Source organism: Hydractinia symbiolongicarpus, chromosome 13 (genome assembly GCF_029227915.1).
Source record: "Hydractinia symbiolongicarpus strain clone_291-10 chromosome 13, HSymV2.1, whole genome shotgun sequence".
Lineage (NCBI taxonomy): Eukaryota > Metazoa > Cnidaria > Hydrozoa > Anthoathecata > Hydractiniidae > Hydractinia > Hydractinia symbiolongicarpus.
The window spans coordinates 20,101,689-20,123,431 of record NC_079887.1 but is presented as its reverse complement, the minus strand read 5'-3'; the positions used below and the strand labels follow the sequence as shown (position 1 = coordinate 20,123,431).

Below are 21,743 nucleotides of genomic sequence, written 5' to 3'. Positions count from 1 at the left end.
TCTGCGAAACCTCAGAAGCGAGGAAGAAAAGGCTTGTTTGTCGGAAGTAAAGTTGTAGCAATAATAATCGCAGCAACCGCTTTTCTCTGTTCCTCAGACATTTTGAATTACAACAAAATTTAAATGGACATTTAAAGAGACATTTAAAGAGACAATTTGCAATAATTCGAAATATTTTCCAATATAATGAATTCAATAATTTTCAATTGATATCATTATTCATAAATATATTGCTGTCAATATTTTTCTATATATTGCTGTAATGTGAAACGGCCTTTAAAGAAAGTTGAAGTTGCAAACGTTTTGAAATTTATTTGTTGAAACGACGTTATATATGTGTCAGTTTTTTTCGCGCTAAAATCGTTGTGTGTTAATTTCAACCATTTGTTGTTAAACATATAGAAGAAATGAAAGAAAGTAGAAATATTTCAAAATATATTGAGAAGGATCTTACAAGTAGTAAGTTTTTTTAATTCCCTGTGTTACCTTGAATATTTATATGAAATACCATGTATACATATTTCAAGTTTATTTGGTGTCATTATTTCGCATATGCTATAGAAAAATTTCTTTATTTTAGGTTGATGAAAAAAGCGACAAAAAGGAAATGAGAAGATTCCCTTTTTTTGAGAAGAAGAAACAGTAAGTAATTCTAAGTTACTTTATAATATATAACTAATATTGTATCTAGGCAAATCAATTGAAAACTGCAGAATCTGTTAATATATATTACTTTGAACACCTAGCTTTACAATTACACATCTTCTCATTTCCAAGATATGTTCTTATATAAAAAACGTTTATCTTCGCTCTGTAACAAATTCTCTTTGCAATTTATATCACTAGTTAAATCATATTTTAATACCTTTATTTTCTTTCTATAGCAAATAGAAGAAAAAGTGGATGAAAAATCGTTTCGATACTGAAGACGCACGTGAAAATGCAGAGGTGATAAAAATGTTTATGCTTGGGTACATAAAGTTATTGTAAATAAATATGAGTTATCAAATGTCTTCTGATACTATAGTGTAATTTAACGAATGTGAATACTAGTTGATTATAAAAGAAAATAATTTTAAAAATCGCTTTTTGTTTTAAAGAGCCTCTTTGTTACGTCTGTTAACATCGCAGCTAAGTTGCTGTAAAAGGTCGGCAGACGTCTATACAACGTGGCCACGACGTCGATAGGACGTTGTGCTTTGGCGTCGTACAGACGACGAAGTCCGACGTCTGCGCGACTTTCCATTCTGACGTTGAGCGGACGTCGCACCGACGTAAAACTCAACGTCGCTACGACGTCTTTGCGACGTTGGTGTGCCGGCTGGAATGAAACTAGAAAAGTCGCTAGCTAGCACACTATACCTAGCAAACTATCAAAATAAGAACAAAAGAAAGAGACCTAGTGTCGTCCATGCCCTTTATATAGAGAAAAATAATTTTGAACAAAACATCGAAAATGTTTTTTTACAAAATATATGTATTATTGCGTTTTAAATTATATCAGGTTGTTATTAGTGGGCATGTTTTATTACTTTATATGCTTTGGCTACCATAAAAAATATAAAAAGCCAGTAGGTTAACCGTCAGAGCCATTTTATCATTGAATGCACATTTACCCGGCCTAATTCAAGAAAATTCAAAGTGCAATAATTTCGGAGTAAATGAGAATTCTAAAGTTCAGCCAAATTGAATAAAAAATGTAAATGTTATTATGAAGTTAAATTTTTGCCTAGCTACTTTCAGTCAGGCACCTAGAATGACACGACCATTTAAAAATTATGTAGCCATACTTGCACCTTAGAGAACCAACGAAGTGCTATGGTCAGGTAGGCAAATCATTTACCAATTTCAAGTTTCCCCCTAGCTACAATTTTGCAACCCAGTGCTTGCTAGCCAACTAATTCAGTAAAATATTTATATATTTATAAAATAATCAAGGGCAATATGCGAGCAGTTTGTGTGTTGCGTATCAGAGGAATTAAAACAAACTCGCCCCACGTATCTGTGACGTAAAACGCCGAGCTCGCTTAGCTCTGCAGGGTTATATATAAAACTTTGGTTGATTGAGACAAATCTCATCAAATATTACACACAGAAAAACTGTGTATTGGAGGGTCACGTCGAGGCCTCCTCCAGGGCCATGTTCATATCGCCGTCCCGGGGTCAGAAAAGATACAAGATGCCCTGGGGACGAGTTTGCTATACATTGTAAATAAAATTCAGAAGCATACACAAACCTTGAAGTATTAGGTTTCTGTCCGTAGAAAAATTTTTGTTTCTAAAAACCGTTTCTCTTTACATTTTAGAAAATGTTTCATATTCTTTTATGTAATAGCTGATCTCACAGTTTGAATGCCGAACGGTTTTTTGTTTTTTTGTTCTATTGTTAGCTATTGGGCTTATTGCATACTTTGAAATAGCTAAGTAACTCCCCAACTTACCGAATTTGTAACTCGGCGATTACTTGTACTTGTATTAAATGCGTAAAACGTAAAAAAGGTGCTTAGATGATGATACTTAATACAAGTGTTGTATGTCATTCGAAGGAACTATGGCAACACTAACCCTGTTTCGAGTCTAATTTACTAAACGGACGCATTTGCATGTTTCAACGAGGATACAAGTGTTAAAACTATGGAGGTTACTTTTATTTATTGGCCTATAAAGAAAATTTTGTTTCTAATCTAGGAAGGATTCTTAATAACTAAAACCTTATTTTTGGGAAGATTTTAGCTCCTTTAACAGTAAAAAAACAAAACGCCCGCTTTACCGCGTACAACACCACAACTCTTGATATTACCATGGATGTACGAACATTTTCGTACATCCATGATATTACTTTGCCAAAAAATTTATCAAATTTTGCCTAACCAGAAAAAAAACCTAGATCCCCCCTGCTAGGGATGTATATTTACCATAAATATCTCTTACAAACTTCTGTAAGTTTTCTGTAAGTTTTTGTCTACCAACTATAATAGTAGTAGGATTTCTCACAGTCAAATCTCACTTTGGACCTGCTCCGCAGCTCCTACTTCAAAAGCTGTGACGTCTTAACATAAATTAACAAAAATTATCAAATCTACTGACATCGGCCAAAAATGACGTATGCGCCGAAAAGTCTTTCCTAGAATTTAACGAGATCCAACGACATCATGCAAAAATTGAATAGAGAGAAGAAAGTCACTACTCAAATCCTGACCGATTTCTAGTTGGAATTTGAGTAATATAAAAAATGAGTGTCCCGGATCAGTTCAAGACTATAGACAGGTGTATCAAGGCTGTTGAAAAATGCTTGTATATGTTCAGGTATCTTATGAATCAGTTCAAGACGCAAGAAATGTGCAACAAAGCTGTTTCAGTAAAGCCTGTTATGTTCTTATATGTTCCAGATTATCTCAAGACCCAAGTCATGTGCAACAAGGCTGTTGCAGAGAAACCTCGTATGTTAGAGTTTGTTTCAGATCATTTTAAGAGCAGAGGCATGTGCACCAAGGCTGTTGCAGAGGATCCCTGAGTACTAAAATATATCTGGAATACATAAGTTCAAGAGCGAAGACATGTGCAGCAAAGCTGTTGCAGAGAATTCCAGTATGCTAGAGTTTGTCCCAGATCATCTTATTATCCAAGTCATGTGCAGCAAGGCTGTTACAGAGGATCCGTATTTGCTCAAGCATGCCCCAGACCAGTTCATGATCTAGAGAAATCTTGAAAATTTGTAGAGCTTCGTGAACATTTCTTGGGTTATTGACTCAGAATAGAAGCTAGAATAAAGCGATAAAGAGCAGTGTAATGATTGTGAACGCATACTTAATGAGTATGATAGATGCAAGTGTGGTCGGAGACTGTAGTGGATGGGTAATTTGATTTGCTGGGACTGCTATCAAGAATACATCACGTATAACGTATGCCATGATGTAGGTATCTCCCTTACCCGTTGCTAGCTGAAAACTTGGTCCTAAGCGACTATATCTGATTGGGTACATGGGAGGACAACATATCTCCGTTTTGATAAAGACTCCTAAACATATCTACTCACATGGTGTATCTAAATAGAGAGGGCTCTGCGTTAACCATGCCATAGGATCTTGGTGACCACCCCGAATTTTTGGCTAAGTACTCCCAGATCTGGACTAAGATAGAGACGCTGGAAGGGCATAGTAAATCAAAAATAATCTGAAAGTGTTTGAAGGGGAAATCAGGACCAACTTCCTCAAGAAAAAAGGTCTCTCATCAATTCAAAGCAATCATCAAGGTAGGAAGCGTCTATAGACAGGGTCAAAAAGTGTAAGCACTACCTTAGCGGCTCTGACGAAGATGAATAGAGTTTCATCGAGTTGTAGTAGGGCTTTTGTAGGTTGTATATTCCTACAAAAACAAAACATGAACAATCTGAGTGAATAGTTGAGGCAGAAATCATATCGCGTAATTCATGACGGCGACTTACTAATCGATTTCTCTACCAGGGAATTAATTGGGCAGTATGGAGTAGTATTTTAGTCTGTGGTTTTGTAGGAATAGACAACCTACAAAACTTATACCGAACATCCAGACGAAGCATCTAGGTAACGGCATACTGAACAGATTATTGTTTTTTCAAGACCTTACTATCTTGTTGTCTACCTCTTGCGACTGGGTTCATTGAAAACATGGTGTACCCCAATCAGGAAAGTGTTTGGGGTGGTAGTTTTATTCTACACTAGATTCACACACTTTATTCTACACTAGATTCATACACTTTATTCTACACTTCTAGACTAGATAATTATGTACTCTTTTTGCCGCCGACCAGTTTTGCAGATTGAAACCGTTCCATTAGATTTGGACTGGATGGTTTCTAGTAGTGATAATTTCACATGTAAACAACTTGAGAAAAAGGCTTCCCCAATGAAAGATTTTCACAACAAATATTCTAGTTATAATTACCAGAATAGCATGGAAACGAGACTAGCTTTTAATTACTTTAGTAAATAACTTGGAGAGAAGGCTTTTCCCCGTCAAGGCTCTTATGTCAAATTTTATTCTTGTGAGGTTATTTTTACAATAATCAAATAACATGGAAACTAAGCTATAGCTGTTTAGGAGTTTCATTACGTCACACCCAATGTACAGTCAAACCTTTACACACGTGGTTACCATCATTTTGGAACCGCTTCGTACACAACATGCTAAATGAGCTAAGAGCCGTCGTATTGAAATATATAATGCATATTTACAAAAAAATGCTTTGAATTGATATTCACATTAGCCAAACCACTACCCCAACTGGGATACCCCATGTTTTCAATTAACTCTGTCCCCAGGGCTCAAGAGAATAATTTATAAAACTTCTGGCTAAAAATTGTTTACTTAACTGACATTAAAAAATCCTATCTGCCCGGGACAAGTATAACATCTTTCAGATGCAAAAATGCTCACAACTATTGAAGTAAAGTGCTATCCTTTGTTTTTCTTAGGAAATAGAAAAACAAAAAGGCTCAACTGAATAAATAACCTTAATGGAAAGTTTTTAAAATGTAATTCATTAAATGTACACGAAAATACACAATGTTCGTGAAATGTTTTTTTGTTATCAAATTCAGTAAATATACGCGCTCCAACTGTAACAACTCTTAGACGTAATGAACTATATGCAAAATAGTATAAAGATGAACTTTTCCAATAAACGATTTTTTAAGTTGTCAACAATTTATAATACTCGAGGAGGACAAACAAAATTGCAAATAATACATGCTTGGTATTTGAAAGCGCATTGCATTTCCGCTTTCTACTAAAAGAAAATTTAGTTTCGTTATCTTTAAATAATTCACAGGTGATAATAATTGAGCCGATAAATCACACTTTGTTTTTAAGTGTTCAATAATAATGTACATCCAAAATTTATATGTTTAGTAAAACTGTTGTAATAGAAGCAGGATGAATGACGTCACCACAAAGTCTTTGCGAAAAAGAAGGCTTCAAACACGTCAAATAAGTTAACATCTTCCAAATAACACGCGATACTGCAACGCCTAGATATACGTATTTGCAAGTCGACGCATCCTCCTAAAAATAAAAAAGTATGAAGTATTATTTTAATGATCGTGCGTCTGTTGAAAAATTAAAATAGTCTTTATCGGAGAAAAATGATTTCAAAAACACAATGGCCGACTTACACAAATCTTTATTTTACATTTGTAGGAAAGTTTCCTCAAAAAGCCTATAAAACTTTGAAAATACAAATATGAGCAGAATGAATAGGGTCTGATTTGGAGTTGTGCAAAAGTCGATACCTACTGAAAAGTACTAATTTCCACTGGTACTCAACTGCTAGAATTTGGCAAATTTTTTTCTTTATGTAACTCTATGTTATTACAAGCTCGTGAGCTTGTATTAAAACGCAAATGTGTCCTGCAAGAATGGAAATTTTTGCCTCTCTGAGCACCGACACGGGAGTCGTCATGTGTTCGAATCTCATCTTGGTAACTATTTTTTTTTTTTTTTTAAAAGATAAGATGCTGGATTACTGAATTTAGCAACTTTTAGGTGGGGTTTGGAGTCTTTCTTTTTCCTGTTAGTCAGTTTACCCAAGACGGACCCATCGAAAATCGAATTTTCGAGAAATTTTCCTATCTGAATAGCAAAATATGTCGTGTCTAACTTCGTAACAAAAATCACGTTTAGATAGACAGCTTTTTGTGAACTTTATCCGCGAGGTTGTTTGCGTATATCATACGTCTTGTTTGTGTTACATTTGGTTTTTCTTTATTTAACGGAGAATAATTTAAGTGAAGAAAAAATTAATATTAAATATTCTCAGCTTCGCAAAAATGAATAGACACAAAATTAATGCGTTAAGTATTTATTTTTTATAAAAAAATCAGTATCAGATAATACTATAACTACTAAACCCAAGAGCATGTAAATTTTTAAGTTTACCAGCGATTCAAGCTAATACTTCTCCCTTTTTCCATGTAGTCTTGCAAATAGAGTAGAAAATTACCCTACCTCGTATTACGATCTTGATCTCTAAGTTTTTTCTCCATTTCAGCATCTGTTAAAGTTTCGAGGTATGGACACCACTTGTCGATATCCATTCCAGTACGTAAGGCCATGTCCAGAGTGGGTAACTGTTTTTCGCTAAAAGCATACGTTTTTCTATTCCAGTTTAGTTGGCCACGTATACTATATGCGATGGCAGTAACGAATTCACCTCCCAAGCCGAGTTCGGTACAAAGAGATAAAGCAAACTGCTCCGGATCGTTTAAAGGTTCTGACATGTCCCATTCAAATTGATCTTGCAGTGATACATTTCCAACGTGCAAATTAAGCTGAAGAAATAAGTTATCGTATTCATCATTACACCGTTAAAGAGTACACGATTGATAACAAGTTGTGCTTTAAATGTTCATTATAATGTGAATATGAACTGTGTTAATTGTTTTACATTTGTGAGCTTTGGTTCTCGAGATATTTAAGGTCAGAGTAGTCCTACGGTCGCCACCATGACAGTGTCAATAAGGACTTTCTGTTCGGTAAAATACTAACTTGTGTGACGTAAGTCGGGATGTAAAACAAACTTATTCTGAATGAACGAAGCGAGGGAATGCTACACTGTGCCTCCTGTGATTGTCAAAAGTAATTTTATTTATCATATTTTGAAATAAATATCTTTATTAGAATTACATATTGTTTCTCCGTTAAAAATATTGTTTTAAACATGAGTTATCACTAATAAGTATTACGTGTATTCAACTTTATTATGAAATTTGTCTTGTGTTATTTTTGTATCAAAACATCTCTTCATTGAAAAAACAAAACAAAAACAGTCTCAAAGTTTTTCTTTGTTTACCTACTTTTGCATGTTGTTAAATTGTTGAAAATTATTTTTTCTACCACGACGTCGTTTTACTGGAGTTTAACTTGTCTGCTTCTTCGCTCAAACCTCGCGATAAATTATAATCTCCCTTGGAGGACTAAAGCCGAATTTCCACTACGCGTTCCAGAACACGCTGAGCGTGACGGCTATTGTTCTTTCAGTCCCAAACCCGATAACAGTGGTTCCCTCAGCGCGGTTTCAAAAGTCGACTCCACTTTCACTTTTACGTGCTTTTCAAAGCGCTATCCAATTAAAATGCTGCAGGGCCACGTGATATAAACAACATTTTGCGAGAGCCATCAAAACTATCATTTCCAATTTGCACTTATCGGCTCTCTCATCTTTGTTTCACTTTTTGTAATTAAAGGAGCAACCCAAGATAAAAGAGTTTCAAGTTTAGTAGGTGACATACAAAAATACTTAAAAAAAAGTTGACTGTCATACAATTTCATATCTTGAACGAGAAGAATGAATTCTCCTGCTAGTTTTCGTTCTTGATACAGTTGTCTTAACCAAAACCTTTTGGCATACTTGTTTGTTTTGTTTTCTTTTTCTTTATTCAGCAACAACAATAGTTTGAGAAGATTTTTTTCTTAATTTTCTACGTCGAACGTTTATGTTTACATGTTTTTGACAAGTGAAAATCAAAAAATGACATTCGAAGCCGATTTATATATTGTTATTATATTGTTTTAAACAATAGCCGCCTACGCTTAGCGCGTTTTAGACCACCTAGTGGAAAATCGCCTTAAGAACTGAGCGCATTCTCACAAGTCCTGCTGAGCTATGTACGTCGTGTGACGTCACAAATTAACAAAATATGTACAAACCAATTTAAAAACTTTTATGCCATGTTATTTTCGTAATATGTAAGAATTTTTTTATCACAGTTCTCCTTTAAACGACAACGTACATTTTGAACCTTTTATTTCGCATTTGACCCTACTTTCGACCCGACTCGTTTGCAATTTTTCCGTGCATTCAGCAGAAAACTCACTTTAAAAAGAGAATATAAGCAAAAAATTATCATTTATGGTTATAGAGTAACCTTAAATAGGTTATTTTTTTGTTTATCACAATTATTAATTCCATAATTTTAATCCAAATGTATGCTTATATGTATGCTTATGCAACTTATAATTCCGCAAACTTAAAGTCCGCAAACAATTTCTTCTTCTTCTGGTTTTCATTCAATGCTTTTATCGCTATAGCGCAAGAAGAGCTGACTCATTTTCTTTAACCAATCCTTTGACATTATTTAATAAGTGAAAAAATATTTTATAAATCACACATACAGAGTAGCTAGTGTGATATGTTAGTTCACCCTTTCGTTGCGGCGGCGGCGGTTTTCAGGAAAGTTTTATCACACTGGATTCGAGTCATTGTTATTGCTGGTTCTCACGTAAACGGAAACCTGATGCTGTTTTCCTTTCCTGATATTAAGTTAAGGAAGAAGACTTTTATCTTTAGCTGTTTTTATTGAAGCTTGGCCCTTAGTTAAGATGAAGAAGGAAGCTGTTGCTGAAATTATTCAAGCAAAAATGAAGTGAAGTGAAAATATATTTTTTAAACTCAACAATGTTAGGATGATTTGAAAGGACGCATGTTTTAAAGTGTTTTTATGTTACAATACGCAATATTTCTTTCTGATTTTAGAGTTTCTTATAGCTAGCCAAAATTTAGAGAATTTATGCAGGGAAATTTTAGTTTTTCTTTTTATCGCATCAATTTTTATTATAATGTGTATTTCGCTATGTATTTAGGAACCGTACCTTAGGAGTACTAATTTTCACTGGTATTTACTTTCGCGAGTCAAAAAAGGTGTACTTCGCGGGTATTAATTTTCGCGAATTTAAGAAATTTTGATTTTTCGCGAGTATTAATTTTCACGAACTGTTCGTATTTCGCATTTTGGCGGGAATTAATTTTCGCGGAAGTAGACTTTAAATAAAAAAAATGTAATTTATTAACTTTGCATTCCACGAGAAACCTTCCGAAATAGAAAATTGAACAATTAAAACACAATGATGAGAACGATTTCGTGGGAATCAGCAAATGTACGCCGTGTGTGGCTTCGTCAAACACAAAAAACAAAAAGAAGCCAGAAGTTCGGTCAAGAGACATTTGAGACATGTTTGGGAAGAAAAACAAACGATGTGATAAAGTTGTAGTCGATTAGGTTTTGGGAATATATGCGTGGTATTTTTAAGGTTGTCTTGTTCATCATCTCTACCTTATAATTTAGCTTTTTTCGCGGGTATTAATTTTCGCAAATTTCAATTGAAAAAGAAATTCGCGGGTATTAATTTTCGCGAATTTAACATCGCGAAATATTTCGCGGGCATTTAATTTCGCAAAAATGGTCAAAAAATGCGAAATTCGCGAAAAAATGTACCCGCGAAAATTAGTACTCCTAAGGTAGCTAAAAATTTGTTTTGTATAATTTATTGATTTCCGCCAGCGAAGGCGGAATCTTTAAAATCGCCTGATGAGATAGATAGATAGATAGAGACAGCGCAGCTAGGCTGGACGCTGCTAAGTTTTTTTCCAGGCTAAAATCTCGGATAATTTCTATTTTCTCGAAAGCCAATGAAGATGCTTCATTTCAATCTTTGCCAATTTAATGGCCAATCTGAACAGAGTTTGTGTACTCTTCGTGTGGCCATAACATTTTGTGTACGGCCATGACTAAAAGTGGTAACATTTTGTTGTTCGCCCCTTGCTGGTCTGGTTGGTCGTTGTAGCTTTATTGATGTAGCTGAGGAGCTAAACAGTATATATTCTTTAAATTCGTGTATTTTATCAGGTAAGAATTATTTAATATATAAGTGAGAAAGGTGTGCTGACTAGCTAGCTATCTCAATTTTTGGTGCTGACTTGGGTCTTCTTTTGATTCGTGCTGACATACCCCTTTTTCATAGTCGTAAAGTTACTTAGTTATCAAGCTAGCTACATAAAATAGTGCTTTGATTTGAGTGCCTTTTTTTCTTAAAAAGCCAGCAACAAAAAACCTTTGTCCTTTCTTTGCGTAATATTTCCATGGCTCCACACCCAACTCCTGTTTTTATGGGAAAGGGGGCTAACTTCTATCAGATGAAAAGATATATATTTGCACAGTTTTTTTATATTTTTTGCATAAAAGTTGTCGAAACGTGGCAAAAGTTTATTGTTGCTTGCACCGAACAGTCAGGATTAACTGACGATTAGCCTGTTACAGAATATATAGTTAGCGATGCAGGATTATTAAGACCCTACGCTTAGTATATTAGCTGTTAAAATCTTCTTTGTGTTCTTTACAGCTAACCGTGTCTTTTCCATGTTTTTTCTTGAAATCAGAATAGTGTTGTTGTTTATACGACATACTGCTGGCTACAGTAAAATTAATAACTTTTTTGCACAATCGTTTCTTGTTCCGTTTTCTTGATTTTAATTGAAGCACAACTTTATGTGGATCTATATAAATATAGATAGCTATGGGGCTATCGATAACGAAAAAAAGTGTGGAAATTTAAGTAAAAAAATATCTATCTTATAAGTATATGAGCAGCTAATTATACTGTACGCACTGTATATATAATTAATCTGCATAGATAAATGATCTGTATATTTTATATGGTTAGCCTCTCAAATATCGAGGGATATACCCTGTCTATTATTTCCAGGATGGGCCATGGATTAAATAGGAGTCCTAGAGCATTTAATGCTCATTTTGAGCTACCCAGACCCAATTAGGGTCCGCGCTCTACCAGACAACTCCCTGCAACAACCAACAGCCCACACAGTGTACCTTCTCCCCAATTTCCCTCACATGGCTTGGGTTAACCCAAGCCATGTGAGAAGAATTGCGCCAAGAGGGAATCGAATCCCGTTCTCCCGCAAAAATATGCCACCGTGTCATTAAAAAAGGCTAATAATTCTGTTACTGGCTAATTATCAGTTCTTCTTGCCTAATTTGCTTGAAAATCTTTCTTGAACTCATCCAAAATAACACAAAATATTTTTCTAAGATTTTTTTAGAAAAGACTTGATTTTTAGAAATCTCACGAAAACGACCATCGATTTATCAAAGCCGCAAATTTATGAATTGTGTGTTTATACATATATTTATATATATATAATATACCTTGTGCATCACATGGCATTGATTTGTATCATTTAATAAATTCCCTTTTCAAATCAAAGAAGCAAAGAGAGTTAAAGAGACAATAATTAAACAACCTGGTTTTAATGCAGTTTATCGTAAAATTGTATTCTTGTTTCTCATTTTTAAAACGTACTTTTTTTTCAGATAAGCTGTTATTAAACCATGCACCATCAGCGTTTTCAAAAGAGAGTAAGTTTTGACGCCTAAATACTGAAATATTCAAATGCTAACATGTATTTATTACTGAATTAATTAACAACGTATATTTCATCAATCAAATTGAGCTCGTTCAGAAGTTATTAGTTTATACTAACAAGATTTGTATTTTGAAATTTTATTTTTATTTATTGAGTTGTATTTTAAAATTGCAGGTTAGTTACAACAATAATTGAGAATACTCAATAATTTCTTTAACCCCATAATTCTCCGTTTTCAAGGTCTACTTAAAATTTTAAAATCTTTCAGGCTAATGACGGAAATATTTAAGCCCCTAGGCTTCTTGTTGTGTTTTATCTGGACAAAAAGCAAAACTCATATTCGGTTTAGCTTTCTTTCTGTATATTCTTTTGAAATAAGCTCTCATGCCCAGAGGACAAAGCTAGCATACAAAAACCATGTGTTTTTGAAATAAAGCTTTCGTTTGGAATGATGTTTAATAAAAAAAATTTTAAAAATGCAGAAAGTTTTACGAACTCGTACACAGGGCATTCTTAAAAATCTTAATCAACACGTCAGAGGTTGGATTCATTTTTACTTGTTTTTCTTTCTCTTTTGACACACTATTTAGTTTTATCATAGTCTGAACACATTGGCTTGAATTTTATCCCGCCCCCCTCAAACACAAAATATCGTATCATATCGACATCCTTGCAGGAACGCGTAGACTGAAATGTTTTTTCGTTATGTGTGATTTCAAACCGACCGCGGTTTCTTGTTTTTGTTAAAAAGACTAATAATGGTGGCAACTTTTGAACAAATAAAAATAATAAAAACATAAATTTTGAGGTAAAAACTTTAGCTTAGTACTTTTATTAGAACGACTTTTATTCTTTCTTTTTTTTCAATTTCCATACCTCCTATCTGGCTACTCTTTAAGGCTGGATATTTAGCAACGTCAGGTCGAAAATGTTAAATTCAGCAGAGGTTTTTTCTGTTTGGTTAAAATCTCCCTTCGCGCTACACTTTATACTTTACTGTTCTAGTAAGATCTCTATACCGGGACTTTTACTGGACTTTACACCAATTTCACTTCACATCGTAGCTACAAGCTCTGGTTAGTTAAAACATTGATTCACAGGACGTTTGAAATCAGTAGTGATTGGTTGACATTTTACACAAATTTTCTTGATGTTAAAAAACTTTTAGGTAGAAACTCCTATCCATCACACATTGTTGACAAAGAGATCTTACCTTACGTCAACAATAGACATAAAGTTGACACTGACTCTCTTAAGGCTGATAAGAAATACAACATTTTCAAATTGCTGTATATTGGTAGTTTTTCTAAACATACTAAGGTTCAGTTTATATGAGCCCGGTTGACGGGCTGGCCAGTTTACCGAGAACTCGCTTGTTCCTCATTCTCCTCATATTTTTGCTCATCTGTTTTATGGTCAAATGGGCTGGCTCTCGTTTCTCAGAGGCGGAATCCGTGTAGGCGGGATTAACTAGGTGATATGGTTTATTATGCTCAACTAATAAAATCTTTTGTTATGAAAGGAATTTCTTTTGTTCTACATTATTTAATGTTTTCATTGTTCAGAGCCAGCCCGCTCTACCCGAAGTAGTTTTTTTCTTCATATAAACACAAGTTAAAAGCCAGCCCGCAAGTGAGCCAGCCTATTTGCCGAGCCAGCTCGCCTCTATATAAACAGCCTCTAAGAACCCTTAATTAATCTTTTCATCTTGTAAAATTTCATTCATGCATCAATAAATTATAATTACTTTACCATAATAGCATATACGAGCTATAGCCAAGGTTCTTAAGCCTATTTATTTTTGCAACAATCATATGGGAAAATAATTAATACCCTGCCAGAACACGCCCCAAGCTCGAAGAGAGACTGGTTGTCAGACTACATATGAACAATTGTTATTTGTTGAAAAGAAACATTGCAAAAAATCTAAGTGCAAATTCATTCATATTCCTTTACCAAAAACACAACAAAGCAGGTCACAAAAAATTACGTGCACGATTGGCATTGGACAACAATTGTGTGCGTGTGAAAAATATTTTAAGTGGAGTAAAGAGCACTGGGAAGGAATTTGTTGACATTAATTTTAGTTTTTTACTGCAGCTATAATGTGTTGAAAAAAAATAAAATAAAAAAAATTGTTGATAAATAAATTATACTTCAACGTTCTTGTTCATATTATGCCAGCATTGAGTCCATCATCATTTCCTTGTATAGTGTATCAAATTTCATTTCAATACGAACACTCGATCGCATTATAAAAAAAATGGATATAGACTACGTTTCCATCATGACGATTTAAAGTTGTGAAAATTAAAACGCTGCAATATTCTAATGGAAACACTTTTCACTCGTTTCGTTACACATTTGTGCAAAAACTTTATAGAATAACTCAGTTTACAGGACTCCATCTTAGATACTCTTTAATCGGCAAATGAAATAAATAAGAAAAAATATTAAAACATAAAAAAATAATTTGCCATGGAGTAGAGATCTCACAAATCGAATATTTTTGAATATTTAGTTATTGTTGTGTCAGTTCTATTACTCCACCAAATGTCACTTCTCCCAGGCCCTATATCGTGAAGTGTTTCTTTTTAACTTTTCATATTTTTCTTCCTGAAATTTTTGTCGGTTACAGCTAACAACATCTTACTTTTCTGTTCCTTGTGTTTTCCCATCGACAGATACACTGAAGTATTATACAGAATTTTATACCGACTTACCTTGATAATTATTCTCTGATCGGTCATCTCTGATAAAGATATTTCCGACTCTATACTGTTTTGTTTGATTTGCTGCAGCATGGCTTGTACAATAGCTGGTACGAAAGTCAGTGTTGGGAGATCTAGGTCGTCGCAAAGAACTTCTGCAAATGATTCGGGGCTTATAAGTTTCTCTAAAATAAATCAAATCAAATAAACCCTTGGGACTGGATAAAAATTACAGGGAGTGTTGCGTTCTAATTTTGATGACAAATAAACACGAGAATAGTTAAAGAAATGAACATTCTACCACAAAATACTCTCATAATTTTTACTTCTAAAATAAAAATACATGTAATAATATCTTTAGGATAGATACCGTTCTTGTTCCAAGTAAAAGTATCACGAAGTTTTTGACCATCTATCTCGATATCAAGCCTTATTGGGATTAATTCTTCTGGTTCTTTTGCAGCTTCATGTATTGCGGCCATGTCATGATCATCGTAACTACAAACAAAGTTAATGATTTTATGTAAAAAAGTATAATATTGAGTCTAAAAACTGCTGCAATTCAAGAAAAGTAACTTTCTAAAAATGTTGTGTTTCCACATCCCTATGCTACTATTTTAAATCAAGCGTCACTTTTACATGCAACTACTTAGGTTTGTTGATTTAGCTGAGTTTAGTTGAAGAAGGAGGAAACTTTTCGATTATTTTACAATTCTTTAAAAGTCTAATCGTTGGTGTTGCTTAAGAATAATATAGTTAGGATAATCAATAAGGAGTATCAAGGATCTTCAAAAACAGTTTGAGAAATTTTTTACAAAAGAAACACACAACTATAAATATGGAGGAAAATCTTTTAGTGTCTGAAAGTTCTTCCATTAGAGGCAGCTTTATTTTTTCTTCTTCTAAATACCATGCAAATAAATATATGGTTTATATACCATGTTGGAAATGTTTTAACACGTTTTGACCCAACACGATGACGACTTATAGGAGTGCCAGCTGGTACAGCATCCAAGTGATGAGAACTATTTGGTATACTTGGCTGCCACACATCTTGCTTTCCTCTTTGACGAGTTTTACTTCCTGAAGACTGTGGGGATTCTTTACTTAGAGCATTTTCACTTTTAAATTTTGCATCTTTACCATCAATTAAATCCTCAATTTCTTGTGCCTTCACAATCATAACATGAGCGGGTAGTTGATGGATTGCATATTTTGTCATTTTCTTTCGTTCCTCTGACGTAGCCATGCGTTTCCATAAATATGGGTACCGTTTGTAAATGGAACCACGCATCATTCGTAGATAACTACCTGCTTCGCTGCCAATCATGTACAATTCGTCACTGTTATCACTTAACAGAAAAGACTTTGGCTTCTCTCCGTACGTTTGCAAGGGCATCTTAACACAGGTATTTATATGTACTATAATGTGAAGTTTCAAATATACAGTAAATAAAATCATGTGGCAAACAGTCAACACTTTGTCTTGAAGGTAATCCAAGTGACACATATTAAATTACTTATGTTGCATTTGCTTAACAATTTTTTTCATTCATAATATATTCATGTTAAAGTTTTTGACATTTAATTATTGCGCGTAAACATAGTCACAGGAAAAAGAATAGTCTGGATACAAGGGCCGTATAATTTAAATGCAAACATTTGCGGTGAAGATGGCTGAGCGACAGGAAGACTTTTTCAGTGGGGAAGACTTGGATGCAATTTTCGCAGTAATCGATAATGATATACTTTAGAAGGACAACAGAAGTTTGACTCTAGGGATACTTTTGAAAAATCGCATGCATCTTTTGTTGACTCTGCTGCTACTTTTACTTGTGAAATATGCCAGAAAGTTTGCTTGTCGAAAAGAGGTCTCACCCGCCACACTAATACAAAACATGCTAAGCCAAAAGATGCTGCTGGTGACGTTAACATACGATCTAAAGTTGGTAAGGTTGCTGAAGATATTTTACATCCATTGTATTTCAAACAGATGATAGAAAAAAGTGTCAACAAACTTTTGGAAGACAAATGCTACCCAGAAGAAGTAATTAAGGATCTTCAAAATTATGAAATTGGTAACCTTGACAAAGTTCTTTACACTTACAGTTTCATAAAAGGACCAATAGTCTCATATAATGGTGATGCTGAAAGTTTTACCCTTCATTCTATAAGTGTGTTATTGATGCAGATAATTTTTTTCAGGGACTTAGTAAAAACTCATGTCAACTGGTTAGTTTTGAAACAGCAAATTATGTACTAGCCCACTTAAATCGATCCACCTTTAAAAATGACATAGTACCATCCTGTTCTACACACAATACATTTACAGAGAAAGAAAAAGCAATCATTTGTTATTTGAGTGGCTATGTATTTGGAACAATGCATCGACGTGTAAGGATTGCAACTGAAAATTAAAGCATTTATCATCAACAGTGTTTATCCCTACTTCTAGCTGGTAAATATTGTGGCTCTGATTTACCAGAACATAAACTAGTAGCTACACGAAATCGTTGTGGACTATGGAAGGTTACAACAGATGTTTTTCAGCTTTTTAATACCGCTCAAGCAACTTTTCGGTTACATGTGAAATCCTCTCCAAACAAAATTGATGGTAAAGAAATAGTTGAAAAACTTCTCCATGATAACACCGTTCAGTTGAAGCTTTCAAAAATCAGAAGCTTGTGCACTATTGATGTGAAAAAAGAGATAGCTCTGAATTTGTTGGAAGATCTGTTGAAATTATACATTATTATTGAAATTATACGAACAAGGTCATTTTCACATGGAACAGATAAGCTGCAGAGTCACAAAATACGTGTTGCTCAGTTGAAGGTCAAATCGCTAAGAACAGAACTAAAAAAAAAATCATCGAATAAAGATCAAGGTCACTGAGTCATATTATAAATCAAACAGCTATTTTTATAGCTACACATTAAACAAAAAACATATTTTGAGCTACAACGTGTCTTGTTGTAAAAAATATGGTAAGTATACGTAAGTATAAATTTTAAATAATATACTTTTTCTTTCGGCATGGAACTGCTTCTTCACTGATCTTCATCAAAGCCACATTTTCCACAGAGTTTCCAGACTGAATTGGCCTGAATAATTTTTGATTTCTGATACTATTATCATTATAGGCAAAATCCCGAACAGATGGATTATCTTTGCTGATCTTTGATGGTGGAAATAATTTTCTAATGGATCCTGACACAATTTTTCTGTTAAAACATATGGTACACCATGTGATAGAAGGTACTTTATCAATTCGACTACAGAGTTGACAGTGATCTTTATACCTTCATGGGTCTGCCAGGAGATAAACATGTTCTTTTTTGCAGTTTGTGTAAAATTTCCTTCTCTACTTTCAATGCATTGCAACCAATGTTGGAAATATGGTAGAAATTCAGTCATTAGCCATGTTAATCGATAATCATTGGCAGATGTAAACGGGACCTTTCTCTGGTGCTTCACGTCCTTTCTCTGGTATCACAGGTGCTTCCGACTCCTCATCATCCGAAACGATGTTGTCTTTTTCAATATTCAGTGAAACTTTACCTTGTGGTATAGCTTTCACTGAAGGACAACCACCCCAAATCTCCTTCAAAATGTTGTAATGTTCAGCAACAAGTCTTCCCGAAACAGAGCGAGTACCTTTATCTACAGCATGTTTGTACCAACATCTCAGTTCTCTAATTTTGTTTTTTATGTGGGCGTACCCTTCTTTTTTTTGATTTATCTTTTTATCATTCTTTGTATTCCATATTTGTTTCGGTCTCTTCTTTTGCTGGAATTGATTCGGGGCCAAAATCAGAGACCGGGTACATTCTACTCATCATGGACCTTAAATCTCCATACATTTTAATGAAATCATCCTCAAAGTCAAGCCCCTCAAATGTTTTTGAACTCTTATACTCATTTAGGTTGAATAAAAGAGATTCGACCATTTCTTTACTCCATGTCCATCTTCTGGTGGAAACGTCTGTTTGTTTCCTTTTTTGTCCAGCAATATTTTTTCTGTGCTGTGGTTGTGGTGGTGGTGGCTCATCCGGAAAATCGTCATGAATATCTCTGATATTGATTGTTTCTAACTGATTTTCTGAATGGCTGTAAAAATTTGAAACATCACTCTCTTGATCCTCTGACATCGTTGCTGAGGAAACTGATTTTTTTGCTAAAAACAAGATGAAAAATACGAACAGGTAACTTGCTCCACTTGTACAACAAATCAAAAATATGATAACTAATCAGTAAGGCTCACCTGAGGCCTAATCTTCTTTTCTTGAAGTTGTTTGAATTTAAAAATGACGAAAAACACGAAGCACTTGCGTTGTTGTTGTCCATTTCGAAAAGAAAGACAGCCAGCATGCGGCAACAAGATTTATTAACTTCGTGCATGCGTATAATATAATTGACGCATGCGTAGATACATCGATACAGCCAAACCGGTCCGCGGTCCTGTTTACATGAGCTTTTCAAACCGGTTTTAAATCTCAAACCTATTTCTCACTCCGTAGTTAATTTCAAACCAGTTTGACTTTGAGTACGGGTTAGAAACTTGACCGTCAACTGTATTGAAAATCGCAGCCGTAGTGAAATCTCAAACCGGTTTGAACTCACTACGGGCTCCATGTAAACGCTGCCTAAAAATGGCTTTGCTTTATGTGCTCCTTCAGTTGTGTTACGTATGTTCATAATGTCAAAAAAATTATCCATCATTAAACAAAATGTAGCTGTGCCAGCTGATTCTGCAGGACCAAAGTTTTGAAGAACTTTGCTAACAGTTGAACTTAAAACTTGTGCTGCAAGCTTGACATTCATAACAGAGTAAGAAGATAATTTCACATGATCGTATGTAAGTTTAGAAAGGAGATGCAAACCACATTCACAAATGTGTCTCCAGAGAATGTAAAGACCATTGTTCCACATATATCTTGTTTGATTTTCTGATCCAGAATTGCTCAAACAATTATGAGCTGTTTTTACTAAATGAGGAGCATCTGAGAAGAAAGAGATGTATCTATCACTGCAAAATAAATTCTTGGTTTTGTACACCACATCTGTGTCGTTGACTTCATCAGAAAATACTGAATGCATGCCGAAAAACTTACGGTTTGGTGCGGCACCATCACAAGTTGTTGCTAAAACTTTTAATCGACACTGAAGCTCACAAATTCCAACTGCTTTCCAGAACAGGGGGAATATTTGTGATGAGGAGAAAAGTTGGCCAATGTGAACTTGAATGGGTTTACTAAACTGCGAATCATAAAAACCAAAATGTGAGTTGCAATTTCCTCAACATTTTTTAAGGTTGCATAATTGATGTCGACATCACCAAGGTCCACATAACTCTCTCGTATGTTTATCCCATACGAGATTTTCCTGAATATCATTGCATGAGTGTCCTTGTGTTCCTGAACATATTTTATATTGTGAGAGGTGTGTTATAAGTTGTGATAATGTTACATTTTTAACTGATTGAGAGAATTTGTTATATAATGTGTGTTCCAAAGGTAAACTCTATGCATAAACTCGTACATTAAAAACCAATGTTTTGTCAACATAAATTTCATACTTTGGAATGATGTGAACTTTGTCTTTAAATTTAGCCACCATATAGTAACTATTTTTTTCAATGTTCCATTCTTCAGGAAGCTTCAGATTTTCCACACGATGAACAAAATTCTCATAGGATTTGTAATATGATACAAGTGCTTTTTTTGGAGGAGGATCAACATTCTTCTTTTTTTCAATGACTTGTGCAGATGGTCTGTGTTTAGTAGTTGTGCTAAAAAATTGAAACCTATAGCTATAAAGTTAGCTGGCTACATTTGATTGGAGGTCAGCTTTAAAAAAAATCATGAATTTTTCCATACACTTGAAGGAGCTGTGTTATCATAAATACTTTAATAAATACTTTTTAACAGCTATTTAAATTGAAGATTGAATGCTTTTTTTAGGTAGATTTAATGTTGGTAGTGATCCAGGTACTAATGTAGTTATCTTCATGTCTAAAATAAAGTAGTTAAAAAGTATATACTACAAATGTGCCTTTTCCATATGCCTGCCTATTACATTATATACTGTAGATGAAGAAAGGGTTGGCTGCAAGTAACTCACGCTTTCTGACTTTGTTCTGTTCAAAATGTAGCTCACAAACATGGAGGCTCTTCTTCTCAATTTGCTGTCTCAAGGAAGCATCAATAACTCGATCTTTTGTTATAATATGTACAAGATTTGACTTCCATTGGAAATTGTAACTATCATCACCTCTTGGGAGTCCAAATATAGCAGTGTTAGGGGTGTATCTGGATGTTGTACATCCATAAATAGAACAGTTTGCTCCAGGCATCGCAATAATCCAATACAGTTCTCGCCAGCTCTGTGGTTTGTTTTGCACTGAAATTACACAGGCCCCTTAAATTATCATGGAACACAACCTTCAAATCGGAACGGCTCTTGTATCCAGACTATTCTTTTTCCTGTGACTATGGCGTAAATTATGATCCACCACAAACATTTTTTTATTGATATAATTTTAGACTTATTATTAATACTAGCGGAATCGCAATACTGACATGTGCATATGAATTGCATATCAAAACTCACCGATCAAATTAAAAATATTTGCGGATTCTAACTTGCAACAGCAGACACTCTGCTTCGCTTGGCATTTCCTTACATTTTCCACACTTGCACCACATGCTCACAGCAACATCAACACGTCAAGCGACTTCTTCTTGATTAGTATCTTTATCACAGCTCTCCCAACTGGAGTCAGTAATTGGTCTGGTATATCGCTTGATAGGCTCAAATTGCTCAATTTTTTTTAT

At 34.4% G+C, this 21,743-nt stretch overlaps 1 protein-coding gene and 1 long non-coding RNA gene across 2 annotated transcripts; one reads left to right on the top strand and one right to left on the bottom strand.

The window, feature by feature from the left end:
• Window positions 1-341: 341 nt before the first annotated feature.
• Window positions 342-1,082, top strand: LOC130624098 (uncharacterized). The gene is made up of 2 exons (XR_008981179.1): window positions 342-642; window positions 885-1,082. It is a non-coding gene; the product is annotated as an uncharacterized LOC130624098 (long non-coding RNA).
• A 4,416-nt stretch (window positions 1,083-5,498) lies between these two features.
• On the bottom strand, window positions 5,499-16,329 carry LOC130624097 (SWI/SNF-related matrix-associated actin-dependent regulator of chromatin subfamily B member 1-like). The gene is made up of 5 exons (XM_057439665.1): window positions 15,846-16,329; window positions 15,278-15,405; window positions 14,920-15,092; window positions 6,985-7,307; window positions 5,499-6,042 (listed from the first exon to the last, which is right to left on the bottom strand). The coding sequence occupies exons 1-5, from the start codon at window positions 16,304-16,306 to the stop codon at window positions 6,009-6,011; spliced, it is 1,119 nt and encodes a 372-aa protein (XP_057295648.1). The 5' UTR covers window positions 16,307-16,329; the 3' UTR covers window positions 5,499-6,008.
• Window positions 16,330-21,743: the final 5,414 nt, after the last annotated feature.

Bases quoted from the DNA above. Each gene is read 5' to 3' on its own strand.
- LOC130624097 (XM_057439665.1), bottom strand. From the start codon at position 16,306: ATGCCCTTGCAAACGTACGGAGAGAAGCCAAAGTCTTTTCTGTTAAGT. The intron at 15,093-15,277 runs GTATCTATCCTA...GATTTATTTTAG, and splicing joins TTTTACTTGGAACAAGAACG to AGAAACTTATAAGCCCCGAA. The intron at 6,043-6,984 runs GTAGGGTAATTT...TTTTATTTTTAG, and splicing joins GATCAAGATCGTAATACGAG to GAGGATGCGTCGACTTGCAA.